The sequence below is a fragment of the Lytechinus pictus genome, chromosome 2 (assembly GCF_037042905.1).
Source record: "Lytechinus pictus isolate F3 Inbred chromosome 2, Lp3.0, whole genome shotgun sequence".
In the NCBI taxonomy this organism is placed as follows: Eukaryota; Metazoa; Echinodermata; class Echinoidea; order Temnopleuroida; family Toxopneustidae; genus Lytechinus; species Lytechinus pictus.
The window spans coordinates 47,227,501-47,245,012 of record NC_087246.1 but is presented as its reverse complement, the minus strand read 5'-3'; the positions used below and the strand labels follow the sequence as shown (position 1 = coordinate 47,245,012).

The following is a 17,512-nucleotide window of genomic DNA, read 5'->3' as shown; positions in this document are numbered from 1 at the left end:
CTCTCTCCCTATTTGTTTATACTGTGCGCAGAGATCTTAGGAATGTTAGTAAGAAAATCTCAACGGATTAAAGGCATATTTATTGATAAAAAGAATACAAACTATTGCAATATGCAGATGACACCGTTTTGTTTCTCGATAGTAAGGAAAGTTTGCAAAATGCACTAGACCTTCTAGACATGTTCTCGAAAAATTCTGGTTTAAAGGTTAACATGACTCAAACGCAAATATTGTGTATTGGGTCTCTGAAAGAAACTGTTCAGATTGATTTGCCTGGGACTGATATAACGTTGATTAACATGAAATTCGTTAGATATTTAGGAATCGATTTCTGTATTGATCTGAAAAATCTCCCTGATTTCAATTATAATAGAGTATTTGATAAACTAAAAAGACAAATGATATCATGGTCTAAGCGTAATATTTCTGTATTTGGCCGTGTAATCCTTGTCAAATCATTGCTTGTTTCACAATTCAATCATTTATTCATGTCTATTCCAAATCCGTCTGAACATCTTTTAAAATCAGTAAATGTGTCTTTTTACAAATTTATATGGAAGGGGAAACCCGACAAAATAAGCAGGAAACAGATTGTTTGTAACTATGAAAATGGTGGACTTAAAATGGTCGATGTTGGACACTTTTCTAGAGCTTTGAAGCTGTCTTGGATAAGAAGAATACTGTCAAATTCATGTGAATAAGTTTCTCATTTAATGTATGCATTTTTGAAACCGTTAGTAACATTAGAATGGGGTAAAGGGGATATATATGAAACTATCACTCATGGTCCGAAACAGTTTTTGGAAGGAAATTTTTATTATAGTTTCCTCCTTTATTCGAAATGTTCAGTGTACTTCTCTTTTTTGGCCGGCTATTCCTTTGTGGTACAATTCTGATGTAAAAATTGGTGGAAAAGGTATATTCTTAAAGGAATGGTGGGACAAAGGCATTAGATTTATTAACGATTTATTAGATGAAAATGGAAAACTTCTGAAAAGGGAAGAGTGTGAAAAAAAGATTTTCAATCAAAATTCAGTTTCTTCATTATTATGTCTTATGTCAGATTATTAAATGTAAGTATAAAGCTCAGTTGAATACGTGTCATATGAAATCTAATGAACCATTATGCCCTGCTTATATCTCTCATTTACTGAAGGACAAAAAAAGGATGTAGACATGTAAATTAGATATCATGTTAAAAGAAAATGATGATAACTTGACTAAATTGTGTAATAGATGGTTTGTCAATGGCATTTCGATGGACACCAGAGATATGAAAAATTATTTTAAAACGATGTTTCGATGTACAACTTATACTACAATGAGGTACTTTCAGTACCGACTGCTAAATAAGATATTATATTTGAATAAGCAGATAAGGATCTTGTAAAGATGAAAATAACTGCAGATGCAAAATGCTCTTTTCGTGGAAGGGAAGAAGAAAACGCTATACATTTTTTTATCAATGTCATGTGGTAAATTTTATCTGGGTACGATTTACAGACTGGTTATACAGTTTAACAAGATTTAGAATAAATCTTTCTGCTTTACATGTTTTGTTTAGTTTCACAGAAAAAAGAAACGATGCTTTAAATTGTTTAATAATTTGGACGAAACAACAAGTAAACTCTGCTCGTGTGGAAAAGACCATACCTAATTTTGAGAAAATTAAACAATATATAAGAAAATGTTACAAAAGAATTCTCGTCATTTTGTAATAAGATTTCCGGACCTTTATATGTATTTCTGTTTAATGTAAACATATTTTCATGATGAATGTGCAGTGTGTTTCGGGTGAGAGGTGATCAATTATTGTTGGAGTGGCCTTGTTCGGTGCTCATTTGTTCTTTGCTGCTGCAAGTGTCGGCGGCGGAACGGATGGGCGTAGGGCATGGCCACTCTAGTATCGGTTGCCTTTTGCTTGAAACGCCCTGTAGGCCTATACTTTGTACAAAATTATGCTATGTGTGTATGATATGTTATGTCATTTATATCATTGTTAAAATGTTTATGCAAATATATGCCCTATCGGAGGGAAATAAAAAAAGCTTTAAAAAAAAGAATACCTCTGTGGTACTTAAACATAAAGACAAATACATTTAGTTTTACAAGATCATACAGTATATAGGAATAATTTTTAGAAATAATGGTAGACTGAGACTACAAAAGTCACTCTTTGTTATCAATCTTAGTGCTCTTTTTTGTAAAATATAGAGTTTCTCTATATTAGTCTTATACGTTTTACCCCATATCTCATTACAAGTGTGGCAAGATTATGGAATTATAAATGTTATCTAATATTTTACCGGGTAAACAGTACCTAAGTTTTAATAAATACCAATACTTCTTGAAAGCTTAGAACAAATATTAACAATATGATACTTCCAGTCGAGTGACTCATGTACCAATACACCTAAAAAATTTAATGATTCATTTCTAGAAATAACAGTATTATCAATTTTTATTGGCTCGGTATTCAATGGAAGTTTTTTACATTTAGAATGAAAAATAATATACTTTGCTTTCTTAAAATTTAAGACAAGTTTGTGACATATAAAACAGTCATTCAACGTGTACAATTCTTTGTTCATTGAAGCTGTAAGAGTAAATATGTTTTTTATATGAACCAAAAACACCAGTATCATCAGCAAAGAGTGAACATTTCAATAAATTAGAAGATTTCATAATATCATTAACATATATTAAAAATAGGAGGGGCCCGAGCACGGAACCTTGTGGTATACCTAAATTTACATCTAATTTAACAGATTCAACACCGCATCGACCACCACAAATTGTTTTCTATTATGATAAGTAACGTTCAAACCACTGTAAAGATAAACTTCTGATTCCATATAAACTTTTTTTTTAAAGAATGTGATGATCGATGGTGTCAAATGCTTTCGACAGGTCCATAAAAACTCCACAACAAAAGTTGTATTTCTCTATTTCATTCAAAATATAATCAGAAACATATCACACCTAAAGAAGTGGAATAATTCTTCCGAAACCAAACCGTTCCTGTATTAAAATGTCCTTTTTAATAAAAAAAATCAGTTAGGCTGTTAAACATTATTCTTTCAAGTAATTTGGCAAAAATTGGAAGGAGTACAACAGGTTTATAATTTTCAATAAAAGCTGGATTTTCCTTTTTAAACAATGGCACAACCTTTGCTATTTTTAGTTTTTAAGGCACTGAACCAGTACTCAGATACATATTGAAAATATTACATAACGGCAGAGCAATATAATGTATACATTTTTGGTGATATACCATCAGATATACCTTTCAAGATTTAATGAAGGAAGACTTTTAATCAATTCATGAACAGTTGCAGGTTTAATAAAGAACGATTCAGGAGTTGGGAATGAAAATAATCTTGAAAAGAGTGCGAAGGATTTGCTATTGACTTTGATATTTTTTACCAATATCAACACATGACAACAAGGAGAAAATTACAATATTTCATAGAATGAAATACAAAAGAAATAGAGAGTGAGTGATGTCATCAGTCCTTTCATTTGCATACCGACCAGGATGTGCATATAACTGTGTTGCGAAAGTAAGCGAAGCTTCAAAATGTCATAACTTTTTTATTTTACATACGATTTTGATGAAATTTTTAGTGTTATGCTTGTTGGATTTTTTTCTTTTTATTCAATTTAACTTTTCGTTGGGGTGGACTTGTCCTTTAAGTAAATAGCCTATGAGAAAGTAGTCCTTGCCCTTGTCATAATCTATACTTAACCAGTTGCCAATTTGAAATCTAGAGTCTTAGTCTCTCAATTTTAAAGCAGCCATAACGTTCTTATTGCTTGTCCGATTTCTTTCAAACTTTCACTATTCTGTTTTATTATTTTTCTTAGCTTTCAAACACAACATTTTATGACCAAGGCTGGATTCCCCTTTAACAGATCGAGGACTTTATACACAATGTGCCAACAATTGAGTAGGTAATTCCCAGGGTAAATCAACATGTTGTCTGTTATAAGAGGCCGAGTGACAAAGTCCAACCATTGTCAAGCAGAGGTCAGTAAAACAAAATTTGATGGATCCGATATCATCACGTCGGGTAACCGGCTTATTAGGGTTTACTCATTACAGCACTTGACATTTCGACTTCCTTGCTACCGGCAGCATTATTTCGTGGAGATTAGAATCCTGGTCATTCAGTATAGATTTGAATGGAGGCATTTATTTTGTGTTTGTAAGAAAGACATGAACCTTGTATTGTTTTATTGCTCTGCTTTTAAGGATTAACGGCTGTTGGGAAACGTGGTTACTTAATGGTGTGTTGAATTATTTCAGAACGGATGTCCTTGACAATTTTTTCTTTTTATAAATTTTGTTCAAATGTTCCTTTCCTCATTAAAGTATTCATTGTCGTAATTATTTCATAAACTCCTATTTAGAAGACATACTAGGAAGCACAAAGAAGATATCTCTTAGCTCTCGATCTCCTACTTGAAAGGTTAAGGAGGATATCCAAAGATCATTATGCCATTTCAGCACGTAACGCACAAAGGATTGCCGTCCTCATGCAATTAACAGCTGAGATCGTTATCTGTATTGAGAATGGAACTTGGACTGCTGTATATGCTGCTGATTGAATCTTTATGTCACTGATATAAGTTCATGTTAACTTTCACTTTGTAAATATAAATATCAAATCGACTGCTGTATTTCCCTCTCTTTGTCATCTCACTTACAGCTAAATGTGACCTGATTGCTGTAAGGATCTCACAAAACCAGCTCCGCTTTCAATCAAGATGCCTTTTGCGAATGTCGACAAGGAGGGCGAGTCAGGGCTTGACAAATATCCACATTGGGAGAAGCACAGAAGTGTACAGTTCAGGAAAAGTAGAGCCGGTAATGATAATATGCCTACTTCAATGTCTTCATCAGCTTCTTCAATGCAATCGTCAGAGTCTCTTTCTTCTCGGTTGTCGAACCTTGCAGCCAGCGATGAGAAACTCTCGAACGGTAATTGTTTAAGTGTGTCCGATTCAAGTCAAAACCTAACGGCTCCTGATGATGTCCGGACGAACAATCGCTTACCTACGTATGCGCGCGAGTCCTCAGACACCGTGGATCTTTTCATTTCGTCGCTTCCATGCTTGGATAGCGAGGGCGACAGCGGCCAAGACTTACCCTCTATATCTCTTGAGGGTGTCCGAGAAGGAATTGTGTGCGAAGACTCCAATATCGATTCGCGTAGTCACAAAATACTAGAAATAATGACGATGGACCAAATATATACATCAGAAGAAATCACTTCAAATGGATTACCGATCTCGTCTTCAGCGTCTTGCTCTGTCACATCATCCGTCCCATCTTCTTCCTGGAACCAATCTTCTACTTCAAGTGCCGATTCGCTGACCGATTCCTCTGATTCGCTGACCCATTTGTCCTTGCTCGACGAACCTTTGTCGAGACCCACTCCATCATCGCACGCTGTAAAGTCTCCATGGATGCTGCTCGTATGGTGTCACCTGAGCCAGATTCTTGCCGGAGGACTCTTAAAGAGTCTAGCTGTTTTCCTCGATGATATCCTTGTGGAGTTTGATTCAAGTGTTGCCTTCATGGGCTGGATGTTCTCTCTGGAAGCATTCTTCTTTGGACTCACTTGTAAGTACCGAGCTACCTGTGAGTTATCGTACAAACAGAGGAACGCGGGTGAATAGGGGAAAAAATCAAGCAAGTATTTTTTGCTTTCCTCGTGATATCATTTGCTTTTTAGATGTCAAAACCCAGCATATGACGCGGAATCTTCTCTCAGGAGATGCTGTACTTCATTCATGCAACTAAATAATGCGCAATAAATGCCAATTGTCCCAATCTGATTTGATTCACATCATAATTATTTGCCTGCCTAAGAACTCCATTATGTTAAACGTTTGTGGCGTCATCATGCATGCTTATTGTCTTTAGACTATTTGTACAAAAAAAATCTGTACCTTCCCAAAGAAATTGTTTTAAACTTATCAGTTAAATAGATCCCCGTTATTATTTGATCTTGTACTTATCATTTAAATTGTAAAAGAGCAACAAAACAAAATTAGATTTTCATGAAATATTCAGAATGTTATTGGCATAAAAATAGCAGAACGTAAATCGATTAAAACGCGTTGACATTAATATGTCAATTAAGATGTAAATATTTTTTCATATTCATAAAACGATACAATGTTATAAATATTTTGAAACATGTTTCGTTTGTATAATGTTAAACCAACTTGGGGTCCGTCGTTGTGGATCTAGGACTGATGGATAACACACATATACCATAACATACAAAGTGGCCCGATAGTTTCATAACAGACGTGGATACCCTGTATGTGTAAATAATTCGTTTTCTTTTTAATCATTATTACACCATCATAATAATGATAATAATAATAACAACACTGATAATGATGATAATAATGCTATTAATAATAATAATATTGTTATTATTGGTGTTGTTATTATTATTATTATCATCATCATCATCATAATCATTTCATTTATTTATCTATATCAATTTTCCAATTCTTTCCCTCGTTACATGACCTACGATGGCTCGAAATATTGTTTATCCACCTTCCTAGAATAAACAAACTGATTAAGCCTTGATTCCTGATAATTGTCTATTTACTTGTAAGGGTTACGAACTTCTAATCTGGAATAGCATGCTGCATGCACGATGTCGTAAACGTACAGAAGACAAAGGCAGGACTACTGTCCCAAATTATATAAACCCAATCCTGATATTTTACAATTTCAGATTTTGAAAATAGAGAGTAAGAGAGTAATCGTATCAAATAAAGAACATTATGGCTCCTTATCTATTTTATTCTGCATGTGTTAAGGAAACTTTTAACTTTATATTTCCTATCGAGAAATCCCATTTAGGTTGCATGAAGCGAGACAATGACTAACGCCATTGGGTGTTTAAATGACGAAATATATATATATATATATATCGTATCCGGACATCTACCCCCTGGACATCCACCCCCCGGACATCCACCACCCGGACATCCACCCCCCGGACATCCACCCCCTTAGGACATCTACCCCTAGGACATCTACCCCCTAGGACATCTACCCCCCGGACAAGTACCCCCCGGACAAGTACCCCCCGGACATCTACCCCCCGGACATCTACCCCCGGACATCTACCCCCGGACATCTACCCCCCGGACATCTACCCCCCGGACATTTACCCCCCGGACAAGTACCCCCCCGAACATCTACCCCCCGGACATCTACCCCCCGGACAAGTACCCCCCGAACATCTACCCCCCGGACATCTACCCCCCGGACATTTACCCCCCGGACAAGTACCCCCCGGACATCTACCCCCGGACATCTACCCCCCCCCCCCCCCGCGGACATTTACCCCCCGTATCCAAAATATCCGTGAGTAGATGCCCGGGGGTAGCCTGTCTGGAGGGGGGGGGGTAAATGTCCAGGGGGTAAATGTCCGGGGGGTAGATGTCTGGGGGGTAGATGTCCGGGGGTAGATGTCCGGGGGGTAGATGTCCTATAGGGGGTACTTGTCCTAGGGGGTAGATGTCCTAAGGGGGTGGATGTCCGGGGGTGGATGTCCGGGTGGTAGATGTCCGGGGGTGGATGTCCAGGGGGTAGATGTCCTAGAATCATATATATATATATATATATATATATATAACTACTATTACCATGATTACAAATGCTAATGACATCCTGTTTATTAAAGGAGAATGAAACTCTTGGAGCAAGCTAGCTTTTGTGAAAGCAGAAAAATCAAAGAATAAGATCAACAAAAGTTTGAGTAAAATAGGACTAGCAATAGAAGAGTTATGAGCATTTGAATGTCGAGATCACTATATGCTATGGAGATCCTCCCATTGGCAATGCGACCAAGATCTATGATGTCACAGATGAACAACTCTCCCCTTTTGGACACTGAAAATATACCCCAAAACATCTCTTTTTGCTCATTCTAATCATATGACAAACGATTCATCAATGATATAATGTTGTGAAACCTCTGTACTTGTCCTCTCATAAAGAGAACACCTCACCTTGTGATAGACTCTGTAAAAGTGAGAATATAAGTGAAATAAGTACTAAAGTAGTGAGGGAGTTGTACGTGTGTGACATCACAGATCTTGGTCGCATTGCCAATAGGAGGATCTACATGGCATTAGTGATCTCAATATTCAAATGCTCATAACTTTCTTATTATTCATTCAATCTTCCTCAAACTTTCAACAATATGTTTATTTGATTTTTCTCTTTGATATGGATTCAGCTGGTTTCAAGGGTTTCATTCTCCTTTAAAATGAGATCACCAACATTTGAGACTATAAATTTTCTTCAAACTTTTCTAGTAACAATGAAGAGATTGTGATAACAATCATTAATAGCCCAATCAAACAGTATGTTTTTTAATGAAGAGGATAAAAGAAAATTTATAGTCTCATATGTTGGGGATGTCATTGTACAATATACATTACATACATTATACAATTAAAAAATGCATTACACTATATTTTAAATTGTCCAATGTTTTCTTGGATTTTATTCCTGATCAGTTATCTTTGGTTTTCAATCATTGTGTTATCACGTACACGATGTGTTTACACTATTCACGAAAGTCGTATCGTTGTTTTACACATGCGCTACGCTACAGGGAGGGGGTCGGGCAGAGGTCGACCGCCCGGTGCCGATTTTTTACTCATGAAGCAGTAAAATTTGTACATCATGCTGTCACTTAGTGATGTGAATGTTTTATTTTACATAATTTGTTGCTCTTCCATGATTTTTGTTTTACAAATTAACGAATTAATGACATCAACGAGAGGATTGATAAGAATTGCACATATGAACTTTTGAACAGTTTTACGCTCTTGCCACAGCCAAGGGCTTCGGGGCTGTTTCAAAGGTAATTTAAACTGATACCTGAACTTGTATGTTGTTAGTTTGATAAGACAGTGATGTGGGTCGGGGTTATTTGATGAGACATCATGATCTCAAAATCATAACCGGTCATTATACTTTGCTCATGACCGCTCAGCATCGTGCTTGCGTAACTTTACACAGCAGGCAGAGCACATGCCTGCTCGCGTGCTCTGCTTGCTCGCGCAAACAGTTTGTCTAGGATACACTTCGTTTAATTACATGTTATATAATACCTGGGGTGTTTCATCATCATTTCGTTCGCCGACAGCAGCTGTCAGCGCTTACTACTTCAAAATTGATTGACTGATTGACTAGCAGTTGTCTGTTTACTATGGCAACCGTCAAGAACATGGCCATACGCAGAACCACCTCCCCCCCCCCCTCGAAGGAACTCGAAAACGAGGAAGCGAAGCGGCCAAGCTAGTCAGAGTGGCGGTTTGGCATTGTTTAAAGAGGATATTAAAATCTGTGCGTACCCTGGGTGAATTTTGCGAAAATTTTCAGATAAAATGTAAGTTTACGAAATTTCGAGGGGGTGGGCAACTTCGTATGACTATGTCTGAGAATGACTATTTGTTGGATCAGACAAGTTACCCTGTCCAGCAGCAACACATTTCATTCATTCCAGTTGATTGTCGATTAATTTCCGGTCATCCAGTCTATTGATTGTTTTCCAAATAGACAAATATCTTCTACTTGCAAAGTGCATGACCTACATGAAACTGCTTTCGTCTTAATATAATGGTTATCAAATGAATGCCCAGTCGATTTTTGTTGAATTTGTATCAGTTTCGTTTTCAAAAAAAAAAAAATAACACATCTGTTATTGTTATCTACCCCGCTCCTCTCACTCTATACTCAGCTGTTGCAATGTCCTTTTTAAACATCCATTCCGTAAAATGCCAATAATCAATAAAAGGCGGGTTTCGACGTTAAATCTCGAAAATTATTATTACTTTCCTTGCTATAACTTATTTCCGTTCATGGATTTCATACAATGAAGACGATTTACACGCTAGCTTTCGGTTTTTCCCAACACTCCGCTTTGTTGACGATCAGTCATACATAAAGGCTATTTTTTTAAAACCATTCGATAGAAATTTAACATTCGAAGAAATTTATCCATATTGTGCTGCACTCAACCCAGGTGAGGTGAATGGGTACCCGGCAGGATCAATTCCTTGAATGCATGAGCGCTGAAAGGCAGCTCGAGCTACAGCCGGGGTAATAATACTTAATAATAACATCGCGCCTCCAGTCGGAATATTTCTAGATAGATGGCGCTATATAAATGCTTATTATAGCGAGATCTGTGAAAACATTTTTATTTTCATCCAATTATGGAAATACAAGCATTAATTCAAAGAAACATAACTTTGAGCAGATTAAGAGCAGATTTCGATATTTTAGAATTTGTGATTGCCTTTTTTAATTCGGACAACAGCCACGAAATAACTTTTCTTAAAATTATTTTACCCACTTATGAGTGAATGTGGAATCATCTAAATTCTTCCAGATGAAGAAGAGACATTTTTTTTTTCTTTAATTTGTCCAATGCATCTGTATCAGGGAAGTATGATCAGGGAAGTGGTACATGATCAATCATGTACAGTCTCGGTTTGGTTTAGTTTTTTACGTGGGACGTGGTGTATATAGCAAGCAAAGATGGTGAGGAAAAAACACTAAGCGTTAAATTCGTTTCGGTCAAATCTATCAAAGTCCTTAAAAACAGTGGCGTAGAAACAGAGGCTTGGGGCGCTTCCCCCCCCCCCCCCCAAAAAAAAAAAAAAAAAAAAAAAAAAACACGACCAAGAAAAAAGGAAAGAGAGCAGGGTGAAATGTGACATTATTTTCTGAATATTATGTCAAAATCTATCACAAAATTTGATTTTTGCAATAAAAATGTCGAAATTTTAATAGGGTCTTCATGACTAAAACGTTGATGAGAATTATGCTTTGTACTGCTTTCACTTCAATGGCTTCCGGGCCTGTTCCAACGCACCATTGCAGAATGCTTGATTCGTTTCCTTGAAATGTTTTTTTTTTCGTTGAATCAACAACAGTGCAAGAAACAAAAAACGGAATGACAAGCACATACTTAAGCTGAAATGAACTTGAAGGATAATGGAATGTAAAATAACATATTCAAACTGATGTAAGGTAAATATAAACCTTCTCGACTGGCCCTTTGGTTCATGCTTATGGGTGTGTGCGGGAGTGGGAGTTAGTGCGGGTGTGTGCATGCGTGCGCATAATGTGTGTCAAATCAGTATCTGTCACACGGCCCAAAAACAAAACTAAACAAACTCACCATGCTCACTGGACAGTGGAATGATGTCACGTAGTGTATGTGGTAGTGAAGGCGCCACTAGTTACTAATGTACTAGCGAAATAGAGCAAAAATTATCCGCTCGTTATTAAAACAACTTTTTTCGTATGCTTTTTTGTATGTTCTCTCCAACCTGTTTCATCAAAATAGTGTGAAACACATCCCGCTCCCACATATGGGCTGTTGATCAGTATACCAATTTTTAATGACGCTGGCAATGTGATACCCTTTTCACTGTATTAAGTTATATGTATATTAATAAATATTTCTCTTGTTGTTTTCATTAAATTACCCAGGTCCTTTTGCATCGTTCGCTACGAAGAAACTTGGCCCTCGTGTTGTAATGATGTCTGGAGGTCTGATCAATGGCGTGGGAATCTTAATGGCGTCATTGGCAACCAATATTGTTACCGTCGGGTTGGGCATCTCGGCCATTGCGGGTAAATTGCACACACACCCTCACCCACACACTCACACACACCCCCACCCAGGGTTGTAGGGTTGTTGTCTACATTCAACACTCAGCATGAAGGAAAATGCACCCCTTCATGCTGAGTGTTGAATGTAGACAACAACCATACAATGACCTGCGAGCTCAGGGAAACTAACTTTATTGAATGTAATATTTTATCCCCTGACTTCACAATTAAATAGTTAAAACATAGCAGTTGAACACTAACTTTTTAGCACCACTGTATATACTGAAAATGGGGGGGGGGGAGCAGAACTTGCACAGAAATTGTATAATTCAAACAATGAAATGAGTCCGTAAGTGAGTGACATCATAAACTCTTTCATTTCCATATCCCTGCGCTGTGCATAACTGTTTTGAGGATAAATAAGTTACATTTTGGTTATCATAAACTTTTTACATCCGATTTAGTTAAATTCCTTGATGTTATGCTAATTTAATCTCTTTTAATTTAAACCAACTTATTGTTGGATTATGTAGATTTAACATTTTCATATCGATTGTTCTTTCGATTATTCAAGGCAAAACATCCCCTTTTCCTTATTTTTTTTTTCACTTTATACTTAAAATTTCGTATATCGGCACCAATTTCTTACTCATATAACAAAAATACATTCGATATCTATCCTTTCTGAACTTGACAGGAACCGGAAGTTCTATGATCTATGTAGCAGCTCTGGTTACCGTCCGAAGAAACTTTCACACCTTCTACGCCATAGCTAACGGGTTGACGCTGGCCGGGGTCTCGGTATCTTTGTTCACATTCCCTCCTATAATCAGAGTTCTCATTGATCATTACGGATGGAGGGGCGCGCTGTTCATATTGTCAGCCATCTCCCTGAATACCATGGTGACAGGTGCTCTGATGAAGGACGATGTTTGCAAAAGGAAGCCGAGGAGGCACTCTGATGACATAGGAGAGTCGAAGGTATTTGTATCGAAATCAAGTTACACACCAAGTGACAGGACGCACATGGAGGGGAAAGTTACTGCATCCTTGTCCAAGGGGAAATATAAACTTCATGGCGCAAGTAATGGGTGTACGGGTGTAACGTTCAGGACCGATGATGATCTTAAGATCAATCGCCGCTTGGATGATAAAGAGAGTAAACCAAGTCACCGTGCATCAGGTTGTCCCGAAATCGGTTTGCGCAGTGTTTACGTGGACGGAAAAATCACCACGATGCCAATACAAAGGAATGGATATGGACATTTAGGCAGGAGAGCAAGCATACGGGAGAAGGCGGTCAGTTTTGTCGTAGCAAACATCACACATGGACTGCTTTTCGTTGTTGCTTTCCTGTGGTCCCTGGCAAACACTGCTACTATGAAGTACATCGTGGCGGCAGGTGTTCAAAGGGGGTTGACGTCCCTCCAGGGTGCCATGCTTCTATCTATTACCGGTATCACTCAGTGCATTTGCCTTTTTCTAAACGGTATCATCATCTCCAAGCGTTGGATGACGCCTCTCCAGTTGTACCTTCTCGTGTTCTTGTTGATGTCTGGTTCCATTTTCGGGATTGCCGTGTTTGAGCAGTACGCGGTAGGGCTCGTCTGTTCGGCATTGTTTGGGCTCGGGACAGGGACCATCATCTCTCTAAACCTTGTGGTGCAGCGAACCCTTGACCCAAGAGCTGGAACTCAGGCTGCAGGATGGCTCATGTTCATCGAGGGTGTTGCAGGATGTATAGGAGGATTCTTCATAGGTAGGCTATGGATAGCGGGGACACTCAGGGGCGCGACACGATAGGGTGTGGGATGATGACCGGTTTGACGATGGTATTTTTCAATGAGTGAACATTGGAGTGAATATAATATAATAATAATAATAATATAGGGTATTTATATTGCGCACATATCCACCTTGTTAGGTGCTCAAGGCGCTCCTATATTACCCGGCTAAGCTAGGCGTTCATAGCGCACACAGCTTTTTAAGGAATTACTTCCTACCGGTACCCATTTACCTCACCTGGGTTAAGTGCAGCACATTGTGGATCAGTTTCTTGCTGAAGGAAATTACGCCATGGCTGGGATTCGAACCCACGACCCTCTGTTTCAAAGTCCGAAGACTAATCCACTGGGCCACAACGCTCCACGGGGAATAGGGGAAACGAAGAAAGAAAAAAAAATAACGCCGAAGAATAAAGAAGAAAGGAGGAAAGAAAGATTAAAGATATGAACCATGTATTGTCATATAGACCCCTTAATGGAAATGTATTGCTGTTTTTTTTTTTTTTCAATTTATTTTATTTAATTTTCAACAGAACAAAGTAATGTGGTCAAAATAGTTACAGTGAACTTATACAGACAAAATAAATTCAGGCATGTACAATTTATGATATTTATCTATAAGTAAAAGTAAAACAAAACAGAGTATTATATATAAACAAAATATCATAACCATTATTAAATAAAATTCTGAGAAAATGGAGGATCCACTAAAAAGCAGTGCTTGTATTGTGTGGACCCCTCTAAATAATTATTTTAGAATTGCCTACGAAGACAGACACGAAGGTGACAAAACAGAGAACAAAAACACTAAGAACAAGAAACAAGAAAAATGGAAGCACACACATTCGTAATTCCGAAGCTTCGTTATTCCGAAGGTTCGGACATTCCGTAGGCTCGTTATTCCGAAGGTTCGTATTTTCGAAGGTTCGTAATTCCGAAGGTTCGTTAGTCCGAAAACGAAATGAGGTTCGTAATTCCGAAGGTTCGTTAGTCCGAAAACGAAGTGAGGTTCGTAATTCCGAAGGTTCATTAATCCGAAAAAAAAATGAGGTTCGTAATTCCGAAGGTTCGTTAGTCCGAAAACTAAATGATTAACTAACCTTATTTCGTTTTCGGACTAAAGAACCTTCGGAACAACGAACCTTATTTTGTTTTCGGATTAACGAACCTTCGGAACAACGAACCCTATTTCGTTTTCGGATGAACGAACCTTCGGAACATCGAATCTTATTTCGTTTTCGGATTATCGAACCTTCGGAATAACGAACCTTCGGAATAACGCCACAAATGTTCGGATTGACGAACCCTTTTATGTTTTCGGATTAACGAACATCGAGGTATAGGCAATTTACGTGTTTCGGAATTACGAACCTTCGGAATAAAGAACCTTCGGAATTACGAACCTTCGGAATTACGAAGTGTAACCAAGAAAGATAATAGATAATAGAGCAGGACTTCAACGTTTTTTTTACCCCTCCCCTCCTTTGCAGCCATGACGTTGAAATATCAGCAACAAAGCACTACTATTTATAATGAAATCTTTTCCTATTGTCAATGTCGACAAAATTTTGTCTCTCCATTATTTCATACAGTCAATTAATACCACCATGTTTTGTTCGTTGCAGGAGCTGTACGTGATATATCTGGTAGTTACACGCTATCGTTCTTCGTCGCCGGTGCTGTAACGTTAGTTGCTGCGTCTTTTGTCGTCATCATTCTCGTCATCCGTCGTGTAAGGAGGGGTCACTAGAGGGTGCTTTTTCAATGTAACACTGTACACGACGACAGAGGTCAGTATTTGGGTTGCTCGGAGGATATTTTATGCGAGACAGGACCAAACAATATTGTAACCATCTACTACCATGCTGCCTTCACCGTGTTATTTAGGGCATAGTTGCGGAAGGAAGTTCCAGTTTTATTTGGAATTTGTCACAGGTCCAAGATATTTTGTCCTACTTAATAACCAAAAGTGCTCACCTTGCACATTGCTTATTTATTACGCTCATTAGTTTCAGGCCAATGATTTACACAACGGATTCTTTATCATTTTAAACAAAACACAACAACAAATTTGAATTAAAGTCCTCGCTGATCATAGCGAAAAAAATGGTCGTTTTAATATACAGGCACAAAATAATGTAACTGCGAATTAGACGGAAAAAATAATGTACGTCGAGTAAAACGTTTTTCCAGATATGTATATCTCATAAGGGTTAACCTACATTTCCCCCATTATATTACCCGATTGCATTCCCATTTGGTACCAATCATTTGTTTCTCAGATATATTTCACAAGGTTTAACCCAGTATTGGCCCAGTTATAATCCAGATGGGTCCCACATATTTATTCCAGCCCGTCTGAGTCCCATTAGAAATTGTCCATTTCCAGCCCAGATGATATTCATCTGGTACATCGTGTACATACAGGCCCAGCTCTAACCCAGATGGTTCCCTTATATTAGCCGATCTGGGTCCCACATGGAAGTGCCCATCTCCAGCCCAGATGATATTCACCTGGTACAATGGGCCCAGATATAAACGAGATTGGGCCCCATGTGACGCTACCCAATTCTCTCAATCAATATGGACCATGGGTCCCACATAACCGATAATGAATTATTATGGGTCCCAGATATTTTCTGTTTGCCGTAAACAAAATACGAACTGAATTGAAAAATTGAATTGAAATTGAAATTGAGAGTCGGTATGTAATCTAAAAACGACACAAGTCATATTCAGTGGTTGGCTCTTAAAACGTTTTTCTTTCAATTTCCATGATTAATCTAAAAAAAGGGAGAAGAAAATGGCTGAAACGCAGTAGTCATGGTTCGAAAAGAACAATTTAATCCCTTATATTAATTACACTAATATGTCGCTCATAATACTGCGTATGACACCAGCCTAGTTTTCCTGATAAACCATGGCACTATTCTTAATACTATATCATTGTGATATTGTACGTTCAATGTAAGAACATTACCGAGAAAATGTGTATCCGGCAGAATTTTGTCTTTATTCGTTATTGAATATTTTGAAGCATTGTTATTGGATGCGATTCCCCTCCCTTTACTATGCAACCGCATCTCATTCTTTTTATATGTCTAAAGTAGTCCTAACTATGTAAATTATGTCTTTTATAAAAATGTAATTTCATTTTTAACGTATCTAGCAAGATATAGTTTCTTTTCTTTTTTTTGTTCAGGCAATGGACGAAAACAATGTACAATTTATAATAACGTGTATTATGATGAATATGTATATTCGCCATTTACACATTCCTGGTGCTTGTTTTAGATTTGATAAGGAGTATGCCGTTCTTTCACCAAAAAAATGGATTACTGTACTGGACAAAAGTACTATGGTTATTTTTTAATTGAGTTTGAGTTCGAATTTCCACTGTTTATATCACCGCCAGTATTGTCGTAGAAACAAGCTATTTAATTTTCCTTTGGGTAATAATTATAATTTTGAGGGGCGTTGAACTATAGAACAGGTTTTGATTACAAAACAAAGGTTTCACCGCATGCGGGATTTTACTGACCAGCCCCTCCCCCCCCCCCCCCCCGTTTTGTCTAAGCGGAAATTAGGGTTGGAAGGAAAAGACGCCCTGCGGGAAATTACACTGATCGGGAATCCCGCTAAAAGCTGTGGCTAAGTTGTTTTTATAGTACCTAGAACTCTGACAAAGGGTATCTTTTTACACCAAGCCTTTACATGTCTATGCTCGGAAGTGATCCAACTCACTAAAACGTGAGAGTGACCAGAGTTACGACCGGGAGAGTCGCAGTTTTATGTGTCTTTCTCTGTATTAATGTAGATCATTCACAAGATTTCACAAATGAAATGAACGAATCAAAATTCGAATGTATTATTGTATAGATTAAAATGTAGAACTGTTTATACTAATAAATGCATATCTAGGTATCTTATTCTCTCCTTGTGTGTATTTGCATTCGAATCTATATCCAAATCTAATGATAGATGGAGAAAAGGGAGGGAGTGAGGGAGGGAGGGAGGCAAAGAAAGAAAGAAAGAAAGAAAGAGAGAG

General features: G+C 37.7%; 1 protein-coding gene across 2 annotated transcripts; it reads left to right on the top strand.

The window, feature by feature from the left end:
• Window positions 1-4,094: 4,094 nt before the first annotated feature.
• LOC129254143 (uncharacterized) lies at window positions 4,095-17,392 on the top strand. 2 transcript variants are annotated; one of them, XM_064094965.1, is made up of 5 exons: window positions 4,095-4,290; window positions 4,713-5,629; window positions 11,558-11,701; window positions 12,378-13,439; window positions 15,090-17,392. In XM_064094965.1, exons 2-5 carry the CDS (start codon window positions 4,771-4,773, stop codon window positions 15,212-15,214), a joined length of 2,190 nt encoding a protein of 729 aa, XP_063951035.1. In that variant the 5' UTR covers window positions 4,095-4,290; window positions 4,713-4,770; the 3' UTR covers window positions 15,215-17,392. The 2 variants fall into 2 exon arrangements, with proteins under 2 accessions (XP_063951035.1, XP_063951036.1); XM_064094966.1 differs by having other exon boundaries at window positions 4,102-4,208.
• Window positions 17,393-17,512: the final 120 nt, after the last annotated feature.

What these genes read in the sequence shown, in the direction of transcription:
- LOC129254143 (XM_064094965.1), top strand. Translation starts at nt 4,771, where the DNA reads ATGCCTTTTGCGAATGTCGACAAGGAGGGCGAGTCAGGGCTTGACAAA. An exon ending in GGGCATCTCGGCCATTGCGG is followed by an intron (nt 11,702 to 12,377) that starts GTAAATTGCACA and finishes TGAACTTGACAG; the next exon opens with GAACCGGAAGTTCTATGATC. An exon ending in TATAGGAGGATTCTTCATAG is followed by an intron (nt 13,440 to 15,089) that starts GTAGGCTATGGA and finishes TGTTCGTTGCAG; the next exon opens with GAGCTGTACGTGATATATCT.